The 20,064-nt window shown below is 35.5% G+C and overlaps 1 protein-coding gene across 2 annotated transcripts in view; it reads left to right on the forward strand.

Annotated features, from left to right (window-relative positions):
• aPKC (protein kinase C iota type) overlaps positions 1-20,064 on the forward strand; it is a 380,150-nt gene that overhangs the window by 93,984 nt on the left and 266,102 nt on the right. For both annotated transcript variants that reach the window (XM_090408542.1, XM_090408543.1), the window contains 2 exons: positions 4,847-4,897; positions 15,223-15,308. In XM_090408542.1, the coding sequence (XP_090264668.1) occupies positions 4,847-4,897; positions 15,223-15,308 (137 nt within the window). The remainder of the gene's footprint in view (positions 1-4,846; positions 4,898-15,222; positions 15,309-20,064) is intronic.

Raw genomic sequence — 20,064 nt, forward strand, 5'->3', positions numbered from 1 at the left:
TGTTCTCACTAAAGCCAAACCTCCAAAAACCAGCTTATTCAAAGACGAATATGCAGCCCTACAAGAAATGAAGAATAACAAAAAAATAGTAATCACCAAAGTGGATAAGGGAAATGCCACTGTGGTGCTCAATCAAAAGGACTACAAAGGTAAGTTTAATGCTTTAGTACTAGCCCGTACTACTTACCTCCCTATTAAATATAATCCTACCAGCTCTCAGATTGGAACTCTCCACAGACTCCTTAAGAAAGTCACTTCTTGGCCTGTGGAAGTCACTAACAAACTAAAACCTTATAACTCTAGATCCCCCCCCCCCCCCACCGATTATATGGACTCCCAAAAATGCATAAACAAAATGTGCCATTACATCCCATAGTGGATGGCATTGATTCCCCCACATATAAATTAGCCAAGCATTTAGCCAAAACGCTCACACACACACACACACATACACACAACACACCATCACACATAGAAAACTCAGCCCACTTTAAAATCAGTATAGAAAACTCTCACTCCAACACACTGACATAATGGTCAATTTTGACGTCTCCTCCCTATTCACTAATGTCTCACTCAAAGAAACCCTAGAGCTCATCCAAGCCAAGTTTCCTCCCGATATCTCAGCCCTATTTCAGTTTACAATGAACTCGGGCTATTTCGTTTGGCAAGGTAAGTTCTACAAACAGATATAGGGGACAGCCATGGGTTCACCACTTTCCCCACCCTTGGCCAATTTCTTTATAATACCTTTGAACAGAAAGCATTAAATTCCGCCCCACAAAAACCCACTATTTGGCTTTGTTACGTGGATGATGTGTTCACTATTTGGCCACATGGCTCAGACACACTCCACTCCTTCCTAACACACTTAAACAACCAACACCTCAGAGTCCAGTTCACCTTAGAAAAAGAGGAAAACAATACCCTCCCCTTCCTAGACACTTTAATCACTCGCCAGCTTGATGGATCTTTGGTTTTCTCTGTTTACAGAAAACCCACCCATACACTGGCAGATACATTCACCAGCAATCCCCTCCCTCCTCACAACAATATGGGGTTATAAAAACACTATATAACAGGGCAAAATTAATCTGCTCAGATGACAAGGCCCTAACTACTGAACTAAACCACATCGACAACACTTTCTTAGCCAATGGCTATAACCCCAAAAAAATCCAAAAAATACTTAAACCAGTAAACCCCCCCCCCTCCACAATAAAGATTACACAAAATCTATCACCATCCCCTACATCCAGGGCACCTCTGAGAAAATAACCAATATCCTCAAAAAATATGACCTTACTTCTTGTTACAGACCATATAAAAAGTTGGCATCCCTTATCTGCTCTACCAAAGACCAACCACTTCCCCTAGACCTACCTGGTGTATACCAGGTCCCTTGCAGCTGCAAATTGTCCTACTTTGGCCAAACAGGCAGAACAGCAAATATCAGGATTTCAGAACACAAAGACTACATCCGGTTTCACCAGTACAGCCGCTCTTTGCTCGCAGACCATGCCTTAGATACCCACCATGGAATTCGTTGGAAGAAAACAAAAATAATACACTGCAGCAAGTTTAAATACGAAAGATTATTCAAGGAATCATCAGCAGCTCTAAAAAATGTTCCTAACTCCAACAAATTTGAGTGCATGAAACTGCCCCAAATTTGGGAGACTTACGTTATGAGAACTTCAGCTCAACTGCCATGACAACCAAATTAGCCCGCCAGAGGGCACCATTAGGACTTTAGGAACAATATTAGTTTCTTGCTTTCTTCCTCATTTGCTTTGGTCAGTGCCTGCGTGCACATACCATATCTTTATGTTCCTGAAGATGGCAACGTGACGTTGCCGAAATATAGAAGTTATTCATTAAAGTTACCTTTAATTAATATGCTTTATATGCATTGTTAATTCCGTAAACTAATTACCAGTTATAATGTGTCCAGTATGAACTATTAAATGAAAAACAAAGAAGTTTAATCAACCACTTTCTTACCTTCCATGTGGCACATCATCAGGAATAATGTATAAATTAGAATAAACATTAACAGACAGATTTCTAATAATATAACAACTGCCATACATGGAACAGGTTTAGCATTGAAGGTGAACATCTCATATTGAGATATTAAATATATGGCTCATTGCTGGGTTATGTTATAATGGCTATATTAGCCACTATTGTTCACTTTCTTTAAGTTTTTAATGTATGCTGACCAAAGTTAGTTTAATTTAACTTATTGTACTGAGTTGGACAATGTGTTATTTCAGCCCTTTCTTTGAATTTTTGCCCATGGCCATTGAATTCTACATATGTCATTTTTGGACTGTTTTTCATTGGTGATATGATAAGCTATGATTTATGTTCTTACCATTTTTTCACATCCTTAATGTGTTCTTTCATTAAAATCTCTCCTGATTTTCACAGAAAATTTAGTATATTACTTGTTTCTTAAGTGGTGAATGAGTTTTGGTGATCTAAGCATCATGGATACTTTGTCAATAGAACAAAGTTAATATATATGTTGTGCTGCTAGAGAACATCAGCTGTCTTGTCAATGACATTTTTTACATACGGTAAAAGACATTGCACTTCTGTAATTTGTGTGCTCTTGTACATGTGCCAAATCATGTAGTGGCCTTAATGGCAATGATGTTTTCACCTTCAATTTGAAGGTTGAAAACATCATTGGTTTCAAATTGAACAACTCCGTATGGGAGTTGTTCTATTAGAAATCTTTCAGTTATTACAAGTTTTTAATAATTTATTCTTGATGATTTAAACCACAAATTATAGGAAACTGGTGGAATGAACAGTTCTTTGTCTTTTCTCTTTGTGGTTCATACTACTAGATAAATTATAATGGATAATTCACAACACAGAAGCTTCACTGTAATCCAAAATTATGTCACTTACTTGAAATCTTCTTATCAAAAATAACGTGAAGGTAGTTGGTCAACTTTATAATTGGTCATTTTCACTTCAAAGATGGAAAGAATATGTGATAAACATCTATCCTGCATTAGTCAGCTTAAGAGGAGATTGAAAAGTAATTGACACACTGTGTGAGCAAGTCAGCTTCCTAATTGGACAGAGACAATGAGCATTGGAATCCAGGACCTCATCTCTAAAAGCTAGTATTCATGATTTTGTTAGGAAGCATGTACAGGATGGTGTGTTCACCAACAAGATGTCTCCCTGAACCATCACACTGTCTCTGCATGAGTGTCATTTTCAGAGATATTAGAGAAATGATAACGTGTCCCTGATTCTCTCTACAAAATGATTCCATATGTGCCCTGATCTAGAGAAAGCCAGTGATATATTGACATCCCTCTAATAATAATCACAGTCATCATTGTAATACTATTTAAAGAATTATAAAAGGTAGTAATGCTGATTTAAAATGCATGAAATCTCTCTCTCTCTCTGTGCAATAAAATAATTTTTTGTTGTTAATTAAGACAGCGAGACATCTTTGTGGCAACAATAGGTTTTGCTTTTAGTTGTTTGGTACTTGAGGTCTTTTTAGTTTGGTACTTGAGGTCTTTTTAATTGTTTGATACTTAAGGTATTACACTTCAATAAATTATTGAAGTGTAATTACTTGACTCTGCTAAATTTAGAAACATTATTTTTGCTAGGGTGGTTTGCAAGTTTTAGCATGTAAGCAAAATGCTAAAAGTTGTTGCCTTTTAGTGCATATGTATGCTTTGTTATATTATATTATTATATATATATATTTTTTTTTTCAGAATTCATTTTTACTCGGTTGGAATATTATGAAAACCTTTAATGACTAATACCGAGAGATAAAAAGATGACAAGATATATTTAAAAAGATACTACTAGTTTACTAGTTTCATTGAATAGATCAACATCCTCAGGTATCACAATCAAAGAAGTATATAAAAAATCACAGAGACTTAAAATTGTAATAACAGAACAAGTATAAAAAAAAACAGTAGCGTGTTTGAAAAACAAATACGAGTATGAGTTCCACACAAACGTATACTACGTGCTGTCGCGAGTGTGCCAGTACTGAACAGAAGCAATGTGTGCATCAGAGAGATTGCAACTCAGGCTGTTGTTGATATGAGAGGAATCTAGAGAAATTTCCCTGGATTCGACAATCTTTTTTTCGAGTTCATCGTAGCACACTTGGATGTTAGAAGTTTGAGTCCAACACATTGTAAACTGGACTCAAACTTCTAACATCCATGTTTGCTACGATGAACTCGAAAGAAAGAATGTCGAATCCAGGGAAATTTCTCTAGATTCCTCTCATATCAACAACAGCCTGAGTTACAATCTATCTGACGCACACGTTGCTTCTGTTCAGTACTGGCGCACTCGCGACAGCACGTAGTATACGTTTGTTTGGAACTTATACTTGTTCTGTTATTACAATTTTAAGTCTCTGTAATGTTTTATATACTTCTTTGATTGTGATACCTGAGGATGTTGATCTATTCAATGAAACTAGTAAACTAGTAGTATCTTTTTAAATATATCTTGTCATCTTTTTATCTCTCGGTATTAGTCATTAAAGGTTTTTCATATATATATATATATATTTTTTTTTTTTTTTTTTTTGAAACCAAGTGTGATATATGCAAATATATCAGACAAAATATAGAAATGTTGCTCCAAAAAGCTATAGTATTCAGAATCTTATTGGTAAGTTCTGAGGTCCCCGAATTTTTTGCATTTCATATTGTTTTTTCTTATCAAAAACAATATAACACAGTATATAAAATCAATATTTTTAACAGTTGTTTGTTTGTATATATTTTTTTAAATAATATTTTTTAACTAGAGTAAAAATTTCTTTCAGTATTTCCTAGCATACCATCAGTTCCAGGAATGCCTTGTGCAGGAGAAGATAGTAAGTATTTTTTGTTCTTATTCATATTCAGACTGATTGATGGTGTCTAATTAAAAGAAATTTATAGTTTGTTTATGGAAATGTTAGTATTGAGTACATCTTATTAATCCGAAGACTTCTTAAGCAGATTGATTAAGATTGATTGATTCCTAAGTTTTCAGATTGATGAGATTTCACAAAGAAGACTTGTTAACATAAATCGCATAAATTTTGCTTAAATGTGCTTGATAATCTGCTGTTAAAACTGAGTTATAGTAGCCTTTTTTTTATTTTATGTTAGATAATCCTTGAAACTGAATTATTTACTCTTTTCCACAGTTCCTCAGCATTCGTGATAGTTCAGAGTCAGATCTCAAAGATGTGTATCTTAGAGTAACATCTTAGTTATTTTCACTAATCTTATTTTTTATGCACAGGTTGCTAATTTTAGAATAAGTTTAATATGAAAATGTTCCATTCTTTCAACATCATAAAAGTTTGCTCACAAAGCAGTTTACAGTTTTAATTTTATCTGAGCAGGCTGATTACAAACAGCAGTCAACTATGTAGGTTAGATTGTCTAAATCTGTACATAATTGAGATATAATAATTGAGATTGAAATATGCAAAAAAAGTGGATACATTCTTATAAATCTTTCATTGCTAACTGTGGATGCTTCACCTAAATTATAGTGATATTCTGTAGTTCCCGATGATTTGCATAACATATTCCATAACGTATACCTTGGGATGGGGGAATTCGGGAATTTCATTTCATAATCCTGAGCTTTTATCACTAACTCAGTACATTTTGTCTTCACAACACTGGCTGTTGTGAAGTTTCTTTCATTCAAAAAATGCAGTTCATATCAGTTTAATTCATTTTTCTGGTTGCATTAGTAACATTAACTGATATTCACTAGGCAGTCAGTACTTTCAATAACAACTGTATCCATTCACTGTTGAAAGCCCTATCTGAAAGATGTATTGAATGTTGCTATTGATTTTTATAAGGGAAAACAAGAATTCCTGTGAAGGTGTGTGAAGGGGAGAAGAGAACATAGTATAGACAGCTTTTATGAAACAAAATCAGGTGTTGTAATCTTGATAATTTAGGAAATTCTGGACTCACTTTTCTTTATTCAGTAATTATTATTATTATTTGACACCTCTAGGGAGACCAAGACTCATCGAGGGAGGGCACCTACTCTCCAACTCTACGACTCAACCTCATCCACCTGTCATCTACTAGCCACTTCATCTACACCAACGCCATCTACCACCACTACTATTTTCACAGTAAATCGCAAATATCCATGCCCATGGCAGGATTCAAACCCACAGCCTTTTGGCTGGAGAGCAGATACACTAACCACTCAGCCAATCAGGCTGCCAAATAATACCAGGTGCCTTCACTGAGTTCCTGTACTCATGGTGGGAGGTTACTTCATATGGCACAATTCACTGTAGTATATTTGCCTATATCCTTAAGTGGTATCCCTGTTGTTGATTTTAAAATTTTTGGAGAATAATTTGGTAGAACAGCATTGGTAGATATAAACTCATAATCTGTACTTAAAAGAATAATAAATTATAAGAGGAATTGAACTTACAAGAATAATAATTTATAAGAGGAACTTCTTGATTGAAGAATAAAATCTTAAAGTAGATTAAAAATCATGGAAGTTTTTTTTTTTGACCAGAAAGGGGGGAAAATCAAAGATAAAAATATATGGAAATGTTTTTAAAAGATAGAGGAATATATACTGTGTGACATAATGAACTTCCATGAAGAATGAACAAACAAAAAAATAAAAATTATGGTGTTATGGGTCATTTTGACTGGGAATCATCTTCAGAGGAGTGAGGGAAAATAATGAAAGGTGAAGTCTGTGCTAAGTTTACTTTTATGGTTGCATTGAATTTTTTAATCATTGCTCATTGGCCAGAAATATTGGATTTATTTGAATAAGGTGGAGCTTCCAATTTTTTGAGATCATGTAGGGATGATGGGTGCTTATGGAATTACTGTCACATCTTGTTGATTATAATGGAAAGTAAAAATCAAAGTAAGGGCACTGTTGTTTTCATTGAAAAGAAGGAAGACTCACAAACCTATAACATTAGATACTAAGATTAAAATTATTAAATTTTGTGGCAATTTAGTGACGAGGCATATTTTAGACCAGTATGTCAGAGCAGAAATATACAGAAAAAAGAAAAGACCATCTTCTAAATTTTTAATTTCCTTTAATGTTATACAGTCATCAGCATTCATTTCAGTAAATTATGGAGACTACAGCTGTGTTAGGAATAATTACTTTAATTTCCCAATGTTTGACCTTCATATAAGGTCATCATCTGGAGTATACACATACACACTGGTATCCAAAAGCTAAGGATGAACTACATTTTTAACTGTATATGAAAAAATTTTCATGACTGCAGCCAAATGTGAACATAATTGCCAGCGTACTAATAAATTATTACATAAAAACATAAAAGTGCCATATTATTAGGATACGCTTGTAAATGTTAAAAAGTCCAACGAGTAATAGTTTTTTTCAGTGAGCCTTCCTGAAGTAAAATTGTTTCCTGTCAGAGGTTGGGGATCACGTACTTGATACCTCTCTTACAGGTAGTCTGTTAATGAAGACTTTTTTTACACACCACGGAATAAAATGTAAGTGTGCCGTACACACTGACTCACTGAGTCAGTGTGCTCTCACTGACTTGAAATCCTAACCACAGCTATATACTGATGACAGCACACTTCACTCTTCTACCATTTGACAAACTGTCTACTGCCTAATCTTTAGAAGCTTCATGATTCTCGATAACAGATGCCTTAAACTTGGATCTTCACATCTTGAATGAGGTGGGAATCACCTTGTGAACTTTTAATGCTACTAAAACATAACTGTGTATTATTTCCTACAAGAAAGATTTCATGTTACTTCCTCTTATTTTCAATGATACTCAAGTATCAAAACATACTAGATCTCTTTTTTAGACTGACCTGCACCTCTAGGCCTTCCCTGCCACAAATATGGTATAGCTTCTGCAGCTGTCAATAAACCCAGTGCATGTTTCACTTGCAATTACCAACACTGCAGAAATACCAAATCCACCAAAACCTGGAATACTGCTGACAACATTAGCATTGTATGATGCTGTTCAGGAAGGGCATTTAGATCAGTGATCTCTATCTCTCTCAGAGATATTTAGTTTGTCTTATGCCTTTTCTACAGGTACTTTCATGGTCAATGCTTTGCTGAATTGGCTGATAAAATTCTTCCACTTTCTTCAAAAACCAAGGACAAGAGCAGAATTTTTGTCAAGATCCATTTATCATATTCCTTCTCAGGTGTATTGAGTCATCTCCTCATTCATTCCATCTAACTCTTTCCTCTGGAACAGCCTCCTTTTGTCTGCATCTATTCAGAAAATGTGTTAACAAATTTCTTCTTACCCATACTCAGCATGATGTACTATTGGTGGTGTGATCTTTCATTTGAGTCATATTATAAAAAAAAAGTTTTCAGTGAAACCCAATTTCTACATCTGTTCTTTCTAAAGTAATGGAGAAAATCTTAACAATTGACTTCTAAATTATCTTGGATGCCTTTAGGAATAAATTATTGTTGGCATGGATTCCACCAACTGCACCTGTTAGTCATTTAGGGGATCTTGCTTATATTGCATGCTACCCACTTTCGGATAAATGGCATGACAAAAGTTTGAGGAATCTGAAGTGGTTGCTCTTGATATATATAAAATCTTAAGCATTTGATAATGCTTGCACAAAGGACTTAAGTAAGTTTCTCATTGTATAGATTGTCTTTTGAATTCCACAAAATTAGTTTGTAACTAATGCTGGAGTTCCATAAGGATCTGTTCTTTGATCTCCATTTTGATCTGTCAGTGATCTCCATTTGATTGCATATTGGTATATGTAGTTTTGCTGAGTACGATGCATGCTCTTCCTCCTCTTTCTCATTTGACAAACCATGCACAATTCCAAAACTTCCAGAATTTGAAGAACAGGTGAAATCCAGTTGGAACATCATTATTCTTTGAAATGTGTTAGTAAGTTGAATGTTTGTAACTTGAATTAATCTTTTCATAAAATATATTGTTAAATTTGTTAATGCATTTCTGAAATATATCGCCTTTATACAAAGATAGTAAAAATGTGCAATTTGAAAATAATTTATTCTAAAAAAGAGAACAGCATTTTTTTTTTCATAAATAAATATTTATATCTGGTACTACCTAGCCAAGCCATAAATACTGAACTGAACTTGAACAGTCATAAATCTTTAATCTATCTGTAAATCATTTATAGCTTTCAGCATATACAAACCACATGTGTAACGTGCATATAGTAGCATTCAATGTTCAAAATGCCTTCCTCTTTGCCTTCACTCACTCATTCCTGAAGTCTGTGAGACTACATATCAATGCAGTACCCACAACATCCAATGGTAATGCAGCCAATGCTTACTCCAAATCTGCCTTCAGGCTGGTAATTCTGGGGTTTGTTTCTTGAAGTCTTCTATTCTCAGGTACCGACCACAATTTGAAGTCCAATGGATTCAAATTGGAACCTCCAGAAGGCAATCAAATGGTGATATGTGATCAGGCACATTTGCCTCCAACCACTGTTTGTGCGGTCCTTGCCTTGTGTGCAAGGCTGAGTCCTGTTGAAAGGTCCACTGCCTACTGTCAAACAAAGTGTTGTTCAGAGGCTGTACCACAGGTTCCAGCATGGTGTATTGATACACTTTGGTGGAGGTTTTGACCCCTTTCTCACAGAAATGCAATTTGGAAACCCCCCCCCCCCCACCACCACCACCATCACTACTGACACAGGGTGATGACCTCTCTGAATCCGGGGTGCTATGTCATGTGTTGTACAACTATCCAGGGAATATACCCAATCATTTTGGCAGTTAAATGACTCTTCAGTGGTGAAAGTCTTCTCATTTGTGAAGAAGATATCTCCCTGTCTGTTGTTGATGTACTCCTGGAGAAGTGCCTTTGATTTTATCGCCCTCTGCTGCATAAGTTGTGGTGTTAAAGTGTTCAGTAGAAAGATGATAGGCTCTCATCCCTAGGTCATCAGTTAGTACATGGGACATTGTTCTCTGTGAAATGTTTTCTCATAGCAAGTGTTCTCACAGGATTATGGCAGAGGTGTGCCCTCACAAGCTGTATGGTCCACCTATTCTTTCACAATCAGATACATCTGCATCATTATAACGATTAATAGTCTGCACAAACATCCTACTGATCATGGATTTTTAATCATGTTGAAAATAACAAATGGCTGCATTCCAACTTTGTGAAGTGCTGTTACAGCTACACAGTTCTCATTATCTTTCCACTGCATGTTAACCTGTACAGCTAGACAACTCTCTCTCTTTCTCTACTGATAAACATGTAAATATTAGCTGCACACAGTACCACTCATGGAAATGAGCTCGCATAATTCTTTGGCAGCAATGGAGTGTGTGGAAGTTGTAATAGTATTTATGGCAAGACTGTGATATGTAGAACTGGGCTGCAGATTATGAAATCCAGTAAGGCTTGGATTCTTCTCTACTTTCTTGAAGAAATTCTCAAGAGAAAGTAGCACAGAATACTTTTTTTAAACCATTTGTTCGTTTATTTATAGCATGCCAATCTGTTAATGGCTTTGCAGACTGCACAACGTCTTTTAGCATTTAGATCATTCTCTCGTTCCTTTAATCCACCTCAGTTTGATTTAAAATGCTGTAAGAAGTTTACTTGTCAGAACCTTTATAGGAGACATTCATATCATTTTTGTTTCAATCTGCTTGTTCATTGACTTTTTTCTACAACTTCCTGGGTTATTTTCTCTTCAGAATCCTGTGAATCAGGAAACAAACTGTAGACAGTTTTATCCAGCAGTAGTCCATGTTTTTTGACTGTATCTTTTCCAAAAGTCTTTCAGGATTACAGTTTTCATTTGCACTAGTAACTGAAGCAGCTACTATTTTTATTTACACTAATATTTACATTATTTACACTAATACAATGCAAACAGAAGCATTTGAAAGTTGTAGTTATTGTTGGATCCATAGGTTGTAGTAAGCTGGCAGTATTTGGAGGCATACTTTTGTCTCACAGTACCTGCACATGAATCAGCTGAAGAATATTCATCATGGCGTATAACAGGAATTAAGTGAACTCTGAGCACACAAAATGTTAAGAAGTGCAGGGTTCTGTGTACCTTAAATGAATTGAAAGTTATAGCTTATTAGTCTGTGCAATGTTCATAAATACAAATTGTTCATTTCTTTGGAAGTTTAAAGGAGAGTTCAACTATATTACAACTCTGATCTCAAAACTGTGATATGTCTCTGAAAACTTTGCTTCACTACCAATGGACTTGTAGATTTTTTATTCATTATGAATGTTTCTCTGGCATGTTTTGGTGGCCTGACAGCATCTCAAGGAAGATATTTAACACAAAAAACTGAAATATTTCCATAAATTGAAAAATACAGCATTGCTAGTTTTAATCCTGATTATTATGAAGCACAATGCACAGGCTATACATCGTTGTATAAACCATGTAATTCCTGGCATGGAGAGGTTGTAAATGTTATACATACATTAATGAATTCCAGATGTCATGAAATACAAGTCCTTGATTTCTATTTTTTATGACATGAGCAAACGACCTTGGAAGACTCCTGGAACAGTCTGAATATAAGGTATGGAGAAAGCTTACCAATCTACCATGTTACGTTCTATGAGGATATGTGCTGTGAGTCCACTTTTTTCTCCTCTTTTGTTTTCAACATCGCCTACATGTTCTTTTTTACAACTTCTTCCAGTTGACCTACTTACACTTTCTCACACAAGAACAAGAAATCTTGTATATCCCTGGATGTAGAACATTGTCTTCGGGGTATTGTAGGAAACTTTGTAAGGTGTTACTGGTTTGTTCCATTCTGATGTTGACTGATTTTAATAATTGGCTTTTTTTTTATGTTACCAATGTATGATAAAGAGACCATGCCTTTGTAATTAATTTCTTAGTTAACACAGGACAGTTCATAGGAAAACAAGTTTCTTTAGTAACTTTTTTTGAGTAGTCATTTTGGAGGAACTGACCAAATACGATTTGAAGTTATTCTCTTTCAATTTTATCATTCTTAGGTATATTTCTTTAAGGTTCTGTTAATACCTAATTTTTATTGAGGGTGATGGAAAGAGCTTGCATATAAATACCTGCCCTTATGAGTTTGTTTCCTGTAAACTTTTAATGTTAATCCTCCAGAGTTGTTTTTGTTCCTAAGGTTATCTACAAATGGTAATTTACCATTCTTTTCTATTTCTGATGTGAATTTGACTTTTAGATGTCGATTATTCAAGAAATGTCCAAAATCTTCAAGGTCTTTCTGGGTGTGCTTCCATATAATGGAAAGGCCTGGTTGGCCAAGTGGTTAGTGTATCCACTCTCCAGCCAAAAGGCTGCAAGGTTCAAATCCTGCAGTGGGCATTGATGTTTGTGATTGTCTGTAAAAATACTAGTGGTGGTGGGCAGTAGATGGTGCTGGTAGTTGCGGTTCGCTGTAGTTGGTGAAGTGAGTGGTGGAGATGGAGAACTGTAGAGTAACTGCCCTCCCTCGATGAGTCTTTGGACTCCCTGGAGGTGCCATGTAATAATAATAATAAAAATATCAACATATCTCAACCAGACATGTGGCTTTTGGATCATCTGTTCTACAGTTTGTTCCTCAAATTATTCATATATAAAGTAGCAATGGGAGATGATAGAGGTGAGTCCTTTGCAGAACATATTTTTGATAATAAAATCTCCCTTTCTAAGTAATGAAGGATCATTGGAGGCAATGATGGAAGAGATGTGTAATGTCAGAAGGAAATAGGTGTACAAGGATATCTATCGATTCTTCCACAGAGATGTTTGTAAACAACGAAAGTACATCTAAACTAGCTAATATATCTGATGAGGTAATTTGTGTATTCCTCTGAAAGTTCTTTTATAAAATGTGCTGAGTTTTTTAAGGAGTTTGAATGTCTGATTTGAAGCTTGACGAGTGTTGATAGACATTTAGAAGGAAGATATGTAGGAGAGTTCCTGCCCTCTGCTATCAGATGGAGAGGGATGTTGCTTTATGCATTTCAGGCACTCCATACAATCTGGGAGTGATCGGGTGTCTTGACTTTTAAGATTGTCTATGAATTCAAATGTATTAGAGATTATACCATAGGTTTTTATGTGTGATGACTAAGTGGGATCAGGGTCCATTTTTTGAATAAGTGGAAGAGTCTGATAACATAGAAGTAATCTTGATGAGTTATCTTTTTTGGGATAACTCCTTCAGTTTTTCTTCATATAAACATATTGCAGATTTCATCTTCTCAATCCAGATCGGTTTTCTGTTTTGCTCAATACATTACTTTGCTCCCAAATAGCTATTAACTTATTTATTATTATTATTTGACACCTCCAGGGAGTCCAACGACTCATCGAGGGAGGACACCTGCTCTACAACTCCGTCTCCACCATTCAATCACCAACTGACTGCAACTACACCAACGCCATCTATTGCCGACTACCACTGGTATTTCCACAGACAATCACATGGCAGGATTCGAAGCCTTTTGGCTGGAGAACAGCTACGCTATCCACTCAGCCAACCAGGCCGTCACATTTGTGATATGCAAATCACAAATGTGTTCAGCCACTGAATTTTGATGCATTTAAGTAGGTCTCTAACATTTAAAATAAATACTTTATTTGAAATCAAAGAGAGCAGTTAGATTATTTACTACTCTCTCTCATCAATTCATTTCACTTATTATAAATAGCTATTAACTTATTTATTATTATTATTTGACACCTCCAGGGAGTCCAACGACTCATCGAGGGAGGACACCTGCTCTACAACTCCGTCTCCACCATTCAATCACCAACTGACTGCAACTACACCAACGCCATCTATTGCCGACTACCACTGGTATTTCCACAGACAATCACATGGCAGGATTCGAAGCCTTTTGGCTGGAGAACAGCTACGCTATCCACTCAGCCAACCAGGCCGTCACATTTGTGATATGCAAATCACAAATGTGTTCAGCCACTGAATTTTGATGCATTTAAGTAGGTCTCTAACATTTAAAATAAATACTTTATTTGAAATCAAAGAGAGCAGTTAGATTATTTACTACTCTCTCTCATCAATTCATTTCACTTTCTTAAACAGACATTTATTTTCTGTCAGAATCTCCATGGTTACTGTTTATAAGAAACAACGTGTAATTATTCCACACTTTTATAAATCTGTAAATATGCAGTAGCTATTCAATTCAAAGAACAATTCCCCCCCCCCCGCCTCTTTTATTCTTTCTACTGCTCTCTTTTGGGATAAAAATAATGTAATCTATACATCTTGAAATCCAATTTTTACTTCTTTCTTCTCACATTTTTGTCCTCTGCTGTATTAATGTAATATAATGTGATCAACTTAATGTATTGTGTATATAATTACAATTAAAAGCATTACAGTTTTTTTTGAATTTCTAACCAAATATTCAATTTTTAAGGTGTAATGTGAAATATGATGCCAAAGTATTTGATTTCTCTTAATTTTTAGCTGTTTTTGTTCTAATTTCCTCCTGCAGTGGAAATTAAAACCCGTTCTCTTATCTTTCAACATTCGTTATTGGTTATCTTCAGTCACTGGAATTTTGCAATGTAGAGTGACTATTATTACACTGTTTGAACTCTGGCATCATTTTATTATTGCATTGTGGCAGTTGAACTGATGGAATTAATTGAAAGTTAACCATGACAGTTTAGTATAGGTAAGCACTTTGTGGGTGGTGTAATTAATTAGGCAAGTGGTTTTTGGATGTTGTCTCCATTAACTTCCATGTAAAGATCTTGTCCACTCAGCCCTTTGGTTTTAACTTGAGATTCATGAAAAGATTAAAAAGAGGATTAGAGGGCACATCTTCCATTTTTTAAATATAATTCTTCTTAGTAGAATGAAACTCATAAATGAAAATGTGTATGGTTTAATCAAGATAACATAATTAATTATGAGTTAATTTATGCCCATGAAACTGAAAAGGCATTCCATGTTTAAATTTTCATTAATACAAACTTAAAGATCACAGGAAAACAAAACTGCATTATGAAAATCATTTTATATAAGAAAAAATTGATAATCGAAACTAAATTTGGTTTTTATAATGCTATATAGCATACCAGATAGAAAGCATCAACTTCTGCTCCAAATAATTTGGTCATCTATAATTATGACTTTTTTTTTAATTTTTAGAAAGCATATATCGAAGAGGTGCTCGACGCTGGCGTAAATTATATAGGGTGAATGGGCACATCTTCCAAGCAAAGCGGTTTAACAGGGTGAGTATATTAAAAGTATTTATGTTTAAACTATAAGACTTGATTTTGGTTGGAATAATTGATGCTCTGATTCGGTCATCCCAGATGTAACTTTGTATTAGAGCCTTCTAAATTCTAAAAGTTTTGGGCTTTCACTTTTTTTTTTTTTTTTCATCAAGTATTTATATTGACCACACACATTAAAGGTCTCAAGACCTATAACACAACAGTATACCATACATGGTCATGAAAAGGAATTTATAGACTAATTGAAGTAATGCAGAAGTTCTTACTTCAACCTTGGTATTTCTTCTGGGTCTGGCTTCCATAATGCATAATATCTGTCTTCCATTATACACACCCAAATGGATGTGTTCTTTGCATTATGCAGATATTAAGGCAGTTAACGTGAATGCAGATATTCATGAAGATGTTCACACACAAACTTTGTTTGCTTACACTTGGATAAAGGATTAAACAAAAATACACAGTCTTGCTGAAAATACTCCTACAACTTCTGTACCCCCCCCCTCACTGCCCACAGAGTTGCACGAGCCTGGTTCTGTCAGTAGTGATGTGCGCAGCCAACATTCACATGCTTATCAGTAGAGAGAGAGAGTTGTCTAGCTGTACAGGTTAACATGCACTGTGGAGATAATCAGAACTGTTTAGCTGTAATAGCACTTCGCAATGTTGGAATGCAGCCACCTGTTATTTTAAACAAGCTAAAAACACTTAGGATCAGTAGGATGTTTTTGTATCAGACTATTAACCATTATAATAATTTAGAAGACGTATCTGACTGAAAGAACAGTTGGAACACACTGCATTATAATGCAACAGCTTGTGAACACACCTCTGCCATAATCCTGTGAGAACGCAAAGTAATATGTGTTCTCACAGGATTATGAGAGAATAACACTTCACAGAGAACGATGTCACGTACTAGCTGGTGACCTAGAGGTAAGATCCTATCATCATTCTTCTGGACATTCCTAATACCACAACTTATGCAGCAGAGATGATAAAATCGAAGTCACTTTCTTGGCAGTATGCAAACAACAGAAACAGATATCCTCTTCATAGATGAGAAGATTTCCACTATTGAAGAGTTATTTATTCACCAAAATGATCAGGTATATGCCTGGGATGGTTGCACAGCATCTGCCATAGCATGCAGGATTCAGAGAGGTTACCACCCCACGCCAGTGATGGTTTCATGGTGGTGGTATTGGGGGGGGGGTATCCAAGTTGCATTTCTGTGATGGGGTTAAAACCTCTGCCAGAGTGTATCAATATACCATGCTGGAACCTGTGATACAGCCCCTGATCAACACTTTGTTTCACAGCAGGCAGTAGACCTTCCAACATGACTCAGTCCCTGCTCACAAGGTGAGGACCATGCAAACAGCGGTTGGAGGCAAATGTGCCTGACCTCATATCACCATTTGATTGGCCTTCTGGAGGTTGCAATCTGAATCTGTTGGATTTCAAATTTTGGTCAGATCTTGAGAGTAGACTGCAAGAAATGACACCCCAGCATCACCAGCCTGAAGGTGGATTTGGAGTGATCACTGACTGCATTTCCATTGGATGTTGTGGATGCCGCCATCGATATGTAGCCTCACAGACTTCAAGAGTGCATAAAGGCAAAGGGGGACATTTCGAACATTGAGTGCTGCTATATGCAAGTTACTGATTTGCGTGATAGCTTAAAGGTTTATGCAATGGCTAGACTAGGTATAACATAATTTCTTGGCCTCTTTAATTTAGTTCTTATGTGATTAGAAGAATGGTAGTGGCCAGTTCGACATAATGGTGCCCTTGAAAGTACCTATAAACAAAAAAAGCATTATGCAGTAATGGTGTGCTCATGGGAAAAGTGACTGGAGAGAGAGGTGGGGGGGGCACCTATTAGACAGATTTCCTCCTTCTGTATATGATCAGAATTTCTTAGGGAGGTTTTCTGTTCACCACCCTAAATGCAAGAACATTATCTTAAGGTTAATTGGATTTGAGATTTATAAAGTGTTAGAAGATGAGGAGAGAGAGAAGTTGTGTTTTCAATGAAAAAAAATGTCAGGTATTTTAGAGGCTGAGAAGACTGTTGATATAACATGTATGCTAAGATAAGCTAGATGTCACAGTTAGCCCAAGAAGGGAAAACTGATCTTAAAGGGTTGTTGAAACATTATCAAAAGTAAGAGGGAGTGAAGTAGGATCTTTCTTGTAGGTAATAAGACATGATTTTGTTATAATAGCATTGAAATTCTTTAAGTTGTCTTTCACTGCATTTAAGAATGGTGAGGAAATCAGCATGTATGATATTGGTTATGGCAGATCTTGAAACTTCAGTCATTTGAATACAATTCCTCCTCTTCCTCGTTTGAGAATTGTATTCAAATGACTGAATACAAATGAAGAAGAGGAAGAATTGTGAGTACTGTCATCAGCAAAACTGTGAATAGGATTGGAGTCAGAGCAAGAGTTCATTCATGTAAAGTAGGAAGAACATGGTGAAGTACAGAACTCTGTGGTACTCCAACATTGATAAAGAAATATGATGAGAGAAAGCCATCCATTATGGTCTAAAAACAACAAGAGAGGAGTGGGCACAGAAGGTAGGAGGGAAATCATAAAGTTGTATCTTGTTGAGAAGGCCTTGAAGAGAGACATAATCAAATCCTTCTGAGATATTAAGAGCTACCACAAGGGTTTCTCCAAATGTTTAGCATAGAAGGAAAAGACTTTATCCAATACATACACTGAATAAAGGTCTTCCATTATTTTAGGTAGTATTATAGATGAATATAGCAGCTTATGGGTGTTGATTCTAGAGCACAAGTTTTGAATACAAATGGAGGGATACCATCTAGACCAGGAGACTTATTAGTATTGAGACTAATGAGGATTTTTCTGATGTTTTTCTATTGGAGATCAGAGTAGGCATGCAGTGATTTGTCTTAGTTGTCTAAGCAAGAGTTGGGGAGGGAGAAAACTGATGTCAAGAGTTTTGCCTTATCTTTGGTTGATAATACCATGGCAACATCACTCAAGATAAGGCAAAAACACTCTTCTTGACAGACAAGAAGACCCAACTGTCTATTGAGGGGGAGGCAAACTTATTACATTTCATTCTTATGAATCTGCTTTGGATTTGTTGATAAGTTTCATGCTCTAGTGTAAGCCGTAATTTTGGACTTGAGCCATTGATCATACACTGTATTTTTATTATCAAATGCAGAGGTACAAATTTCAGATAAGTGTTTAGATATATGTCAGAGGTTTTCCATATAGTAAGGATTATTGATTTATTAGTTTAGAGCAGGTATCTAGATCAGGAGGATGAAAACTGTAATCTCATCAAAAGAAGCATAGAAAACCAGGAGATTATCCCAGTTCTTCTGTCATAGGGTATGAGGCTGAGATTGGTTAGGAGGAGATTGATCTGTGAAAAATGACACATCGCTAAGATTATAGTCAGAGTTTGCCAAGAGGAGGGCTTAGATCTATAGTATACTTTGAGAGTAAATTGATTAAGAAAAGGTCCAGAGCATTAGAAGAATGATGATGATTGTCTGCTATTCTGGTAGGTAGGTTAGCTATTTTTATTTATTTATTTTTTTTGATAGATCATGACCAAGAGCAAATGATTTCCACTTCATCTGTGAAGTCAGAGAAGAGGAGGCCAGTTTGTATTATAAATATTAAATTCTCTGAGGAAGATAATATCACAGTTCAGTTATTCATAAGTGTTTCACAGTATAAACTACCCAAAGAAGTGTTGTTGGACAAAGTGCTTCATGCATACAATCTTCACACCATACATCAACCTAGAAATCCACTATTAATGATTCTAAGGACAAATTCCATTCTGTGGCAGATCTAGAAGTATAAAATGCTGTGGGCCTGCAAGTAGCCTACAGATCATCAGATATATGCTGGCTGTCATTATCAAAAACCAGAACTAGCACAATACTTCGGACATCCCTTTCACAGAAGAGTAGATGAAATAATTATTATATGAATATCTTCACGGTGTCTGTCTGTTTGATGACTCATCATGGGAGGCCCACATTACTAACCATTAGTGACACAATGCATATTATACCACTCCTGAAAGTTCCACCTATTTATCAGTATCCAGGCACACACAATCTGGTCCCTTGCTAAACCCATTCTTATGCAACTTATAGAGGTGATCCATTTTCTCATAGCCAGTCATGTATTGGAAAATTTCTTCAGCATCTACTCTGTTAAACTCTTGTAACTTATGTTTCTGTCATATAATCTATAAAATAATATAGTGTTCTTAAAATAGTGCACCTAAGATTGAAATACAAAAGATTTTATTTTGTGAAAAAAAAAACATAAAACTTCCATCAAATTATTTGTGGTTATATATTATAATGTCACTGGATATCATGCCATTACACTAATAGATATCCCTAAAACACTTGATATTATCTGCTATATGTTCTGGTATATTTAATTAGCAACAAAAATTTCAGTCATTCTATGAATCTCAAATACCTATTGGTGTGCTAAAACCTTAATATCATTTTTTTTTGATTGAACCATTAATCATAAAAAATTTCTGTATTTTCTGAAATTGTGTATCTTCACCGGATCAAATTACTAGTGAGCAGACTGTTGAATTATTTTGACATAATCTTATAATCCAGTATATTCTCACTTCCAAAAAATCCTGTTGGTATTTTATATTAAGATGTATGGTAGATATGTGAATGATGTATTGGGTTGTTGCAAATGAAAT

Source organism: Typopeltis vanoorti, chromosome 18, assembly GCF_054136105.1.
Source record: "Typopeltis vanoorti isolate ZY-2024b chromosome 18, IOZ_Tvanoo_1.0, whole genome shotgun sequence".
NCBI classification, from domain to species: domain Eukaryota; kingdom Metazoa; phylum Arthropoda; class Arachnida; order Uropygi; family Thelyphonidae; genus Typopeltis; species Typopeltis vanoorti.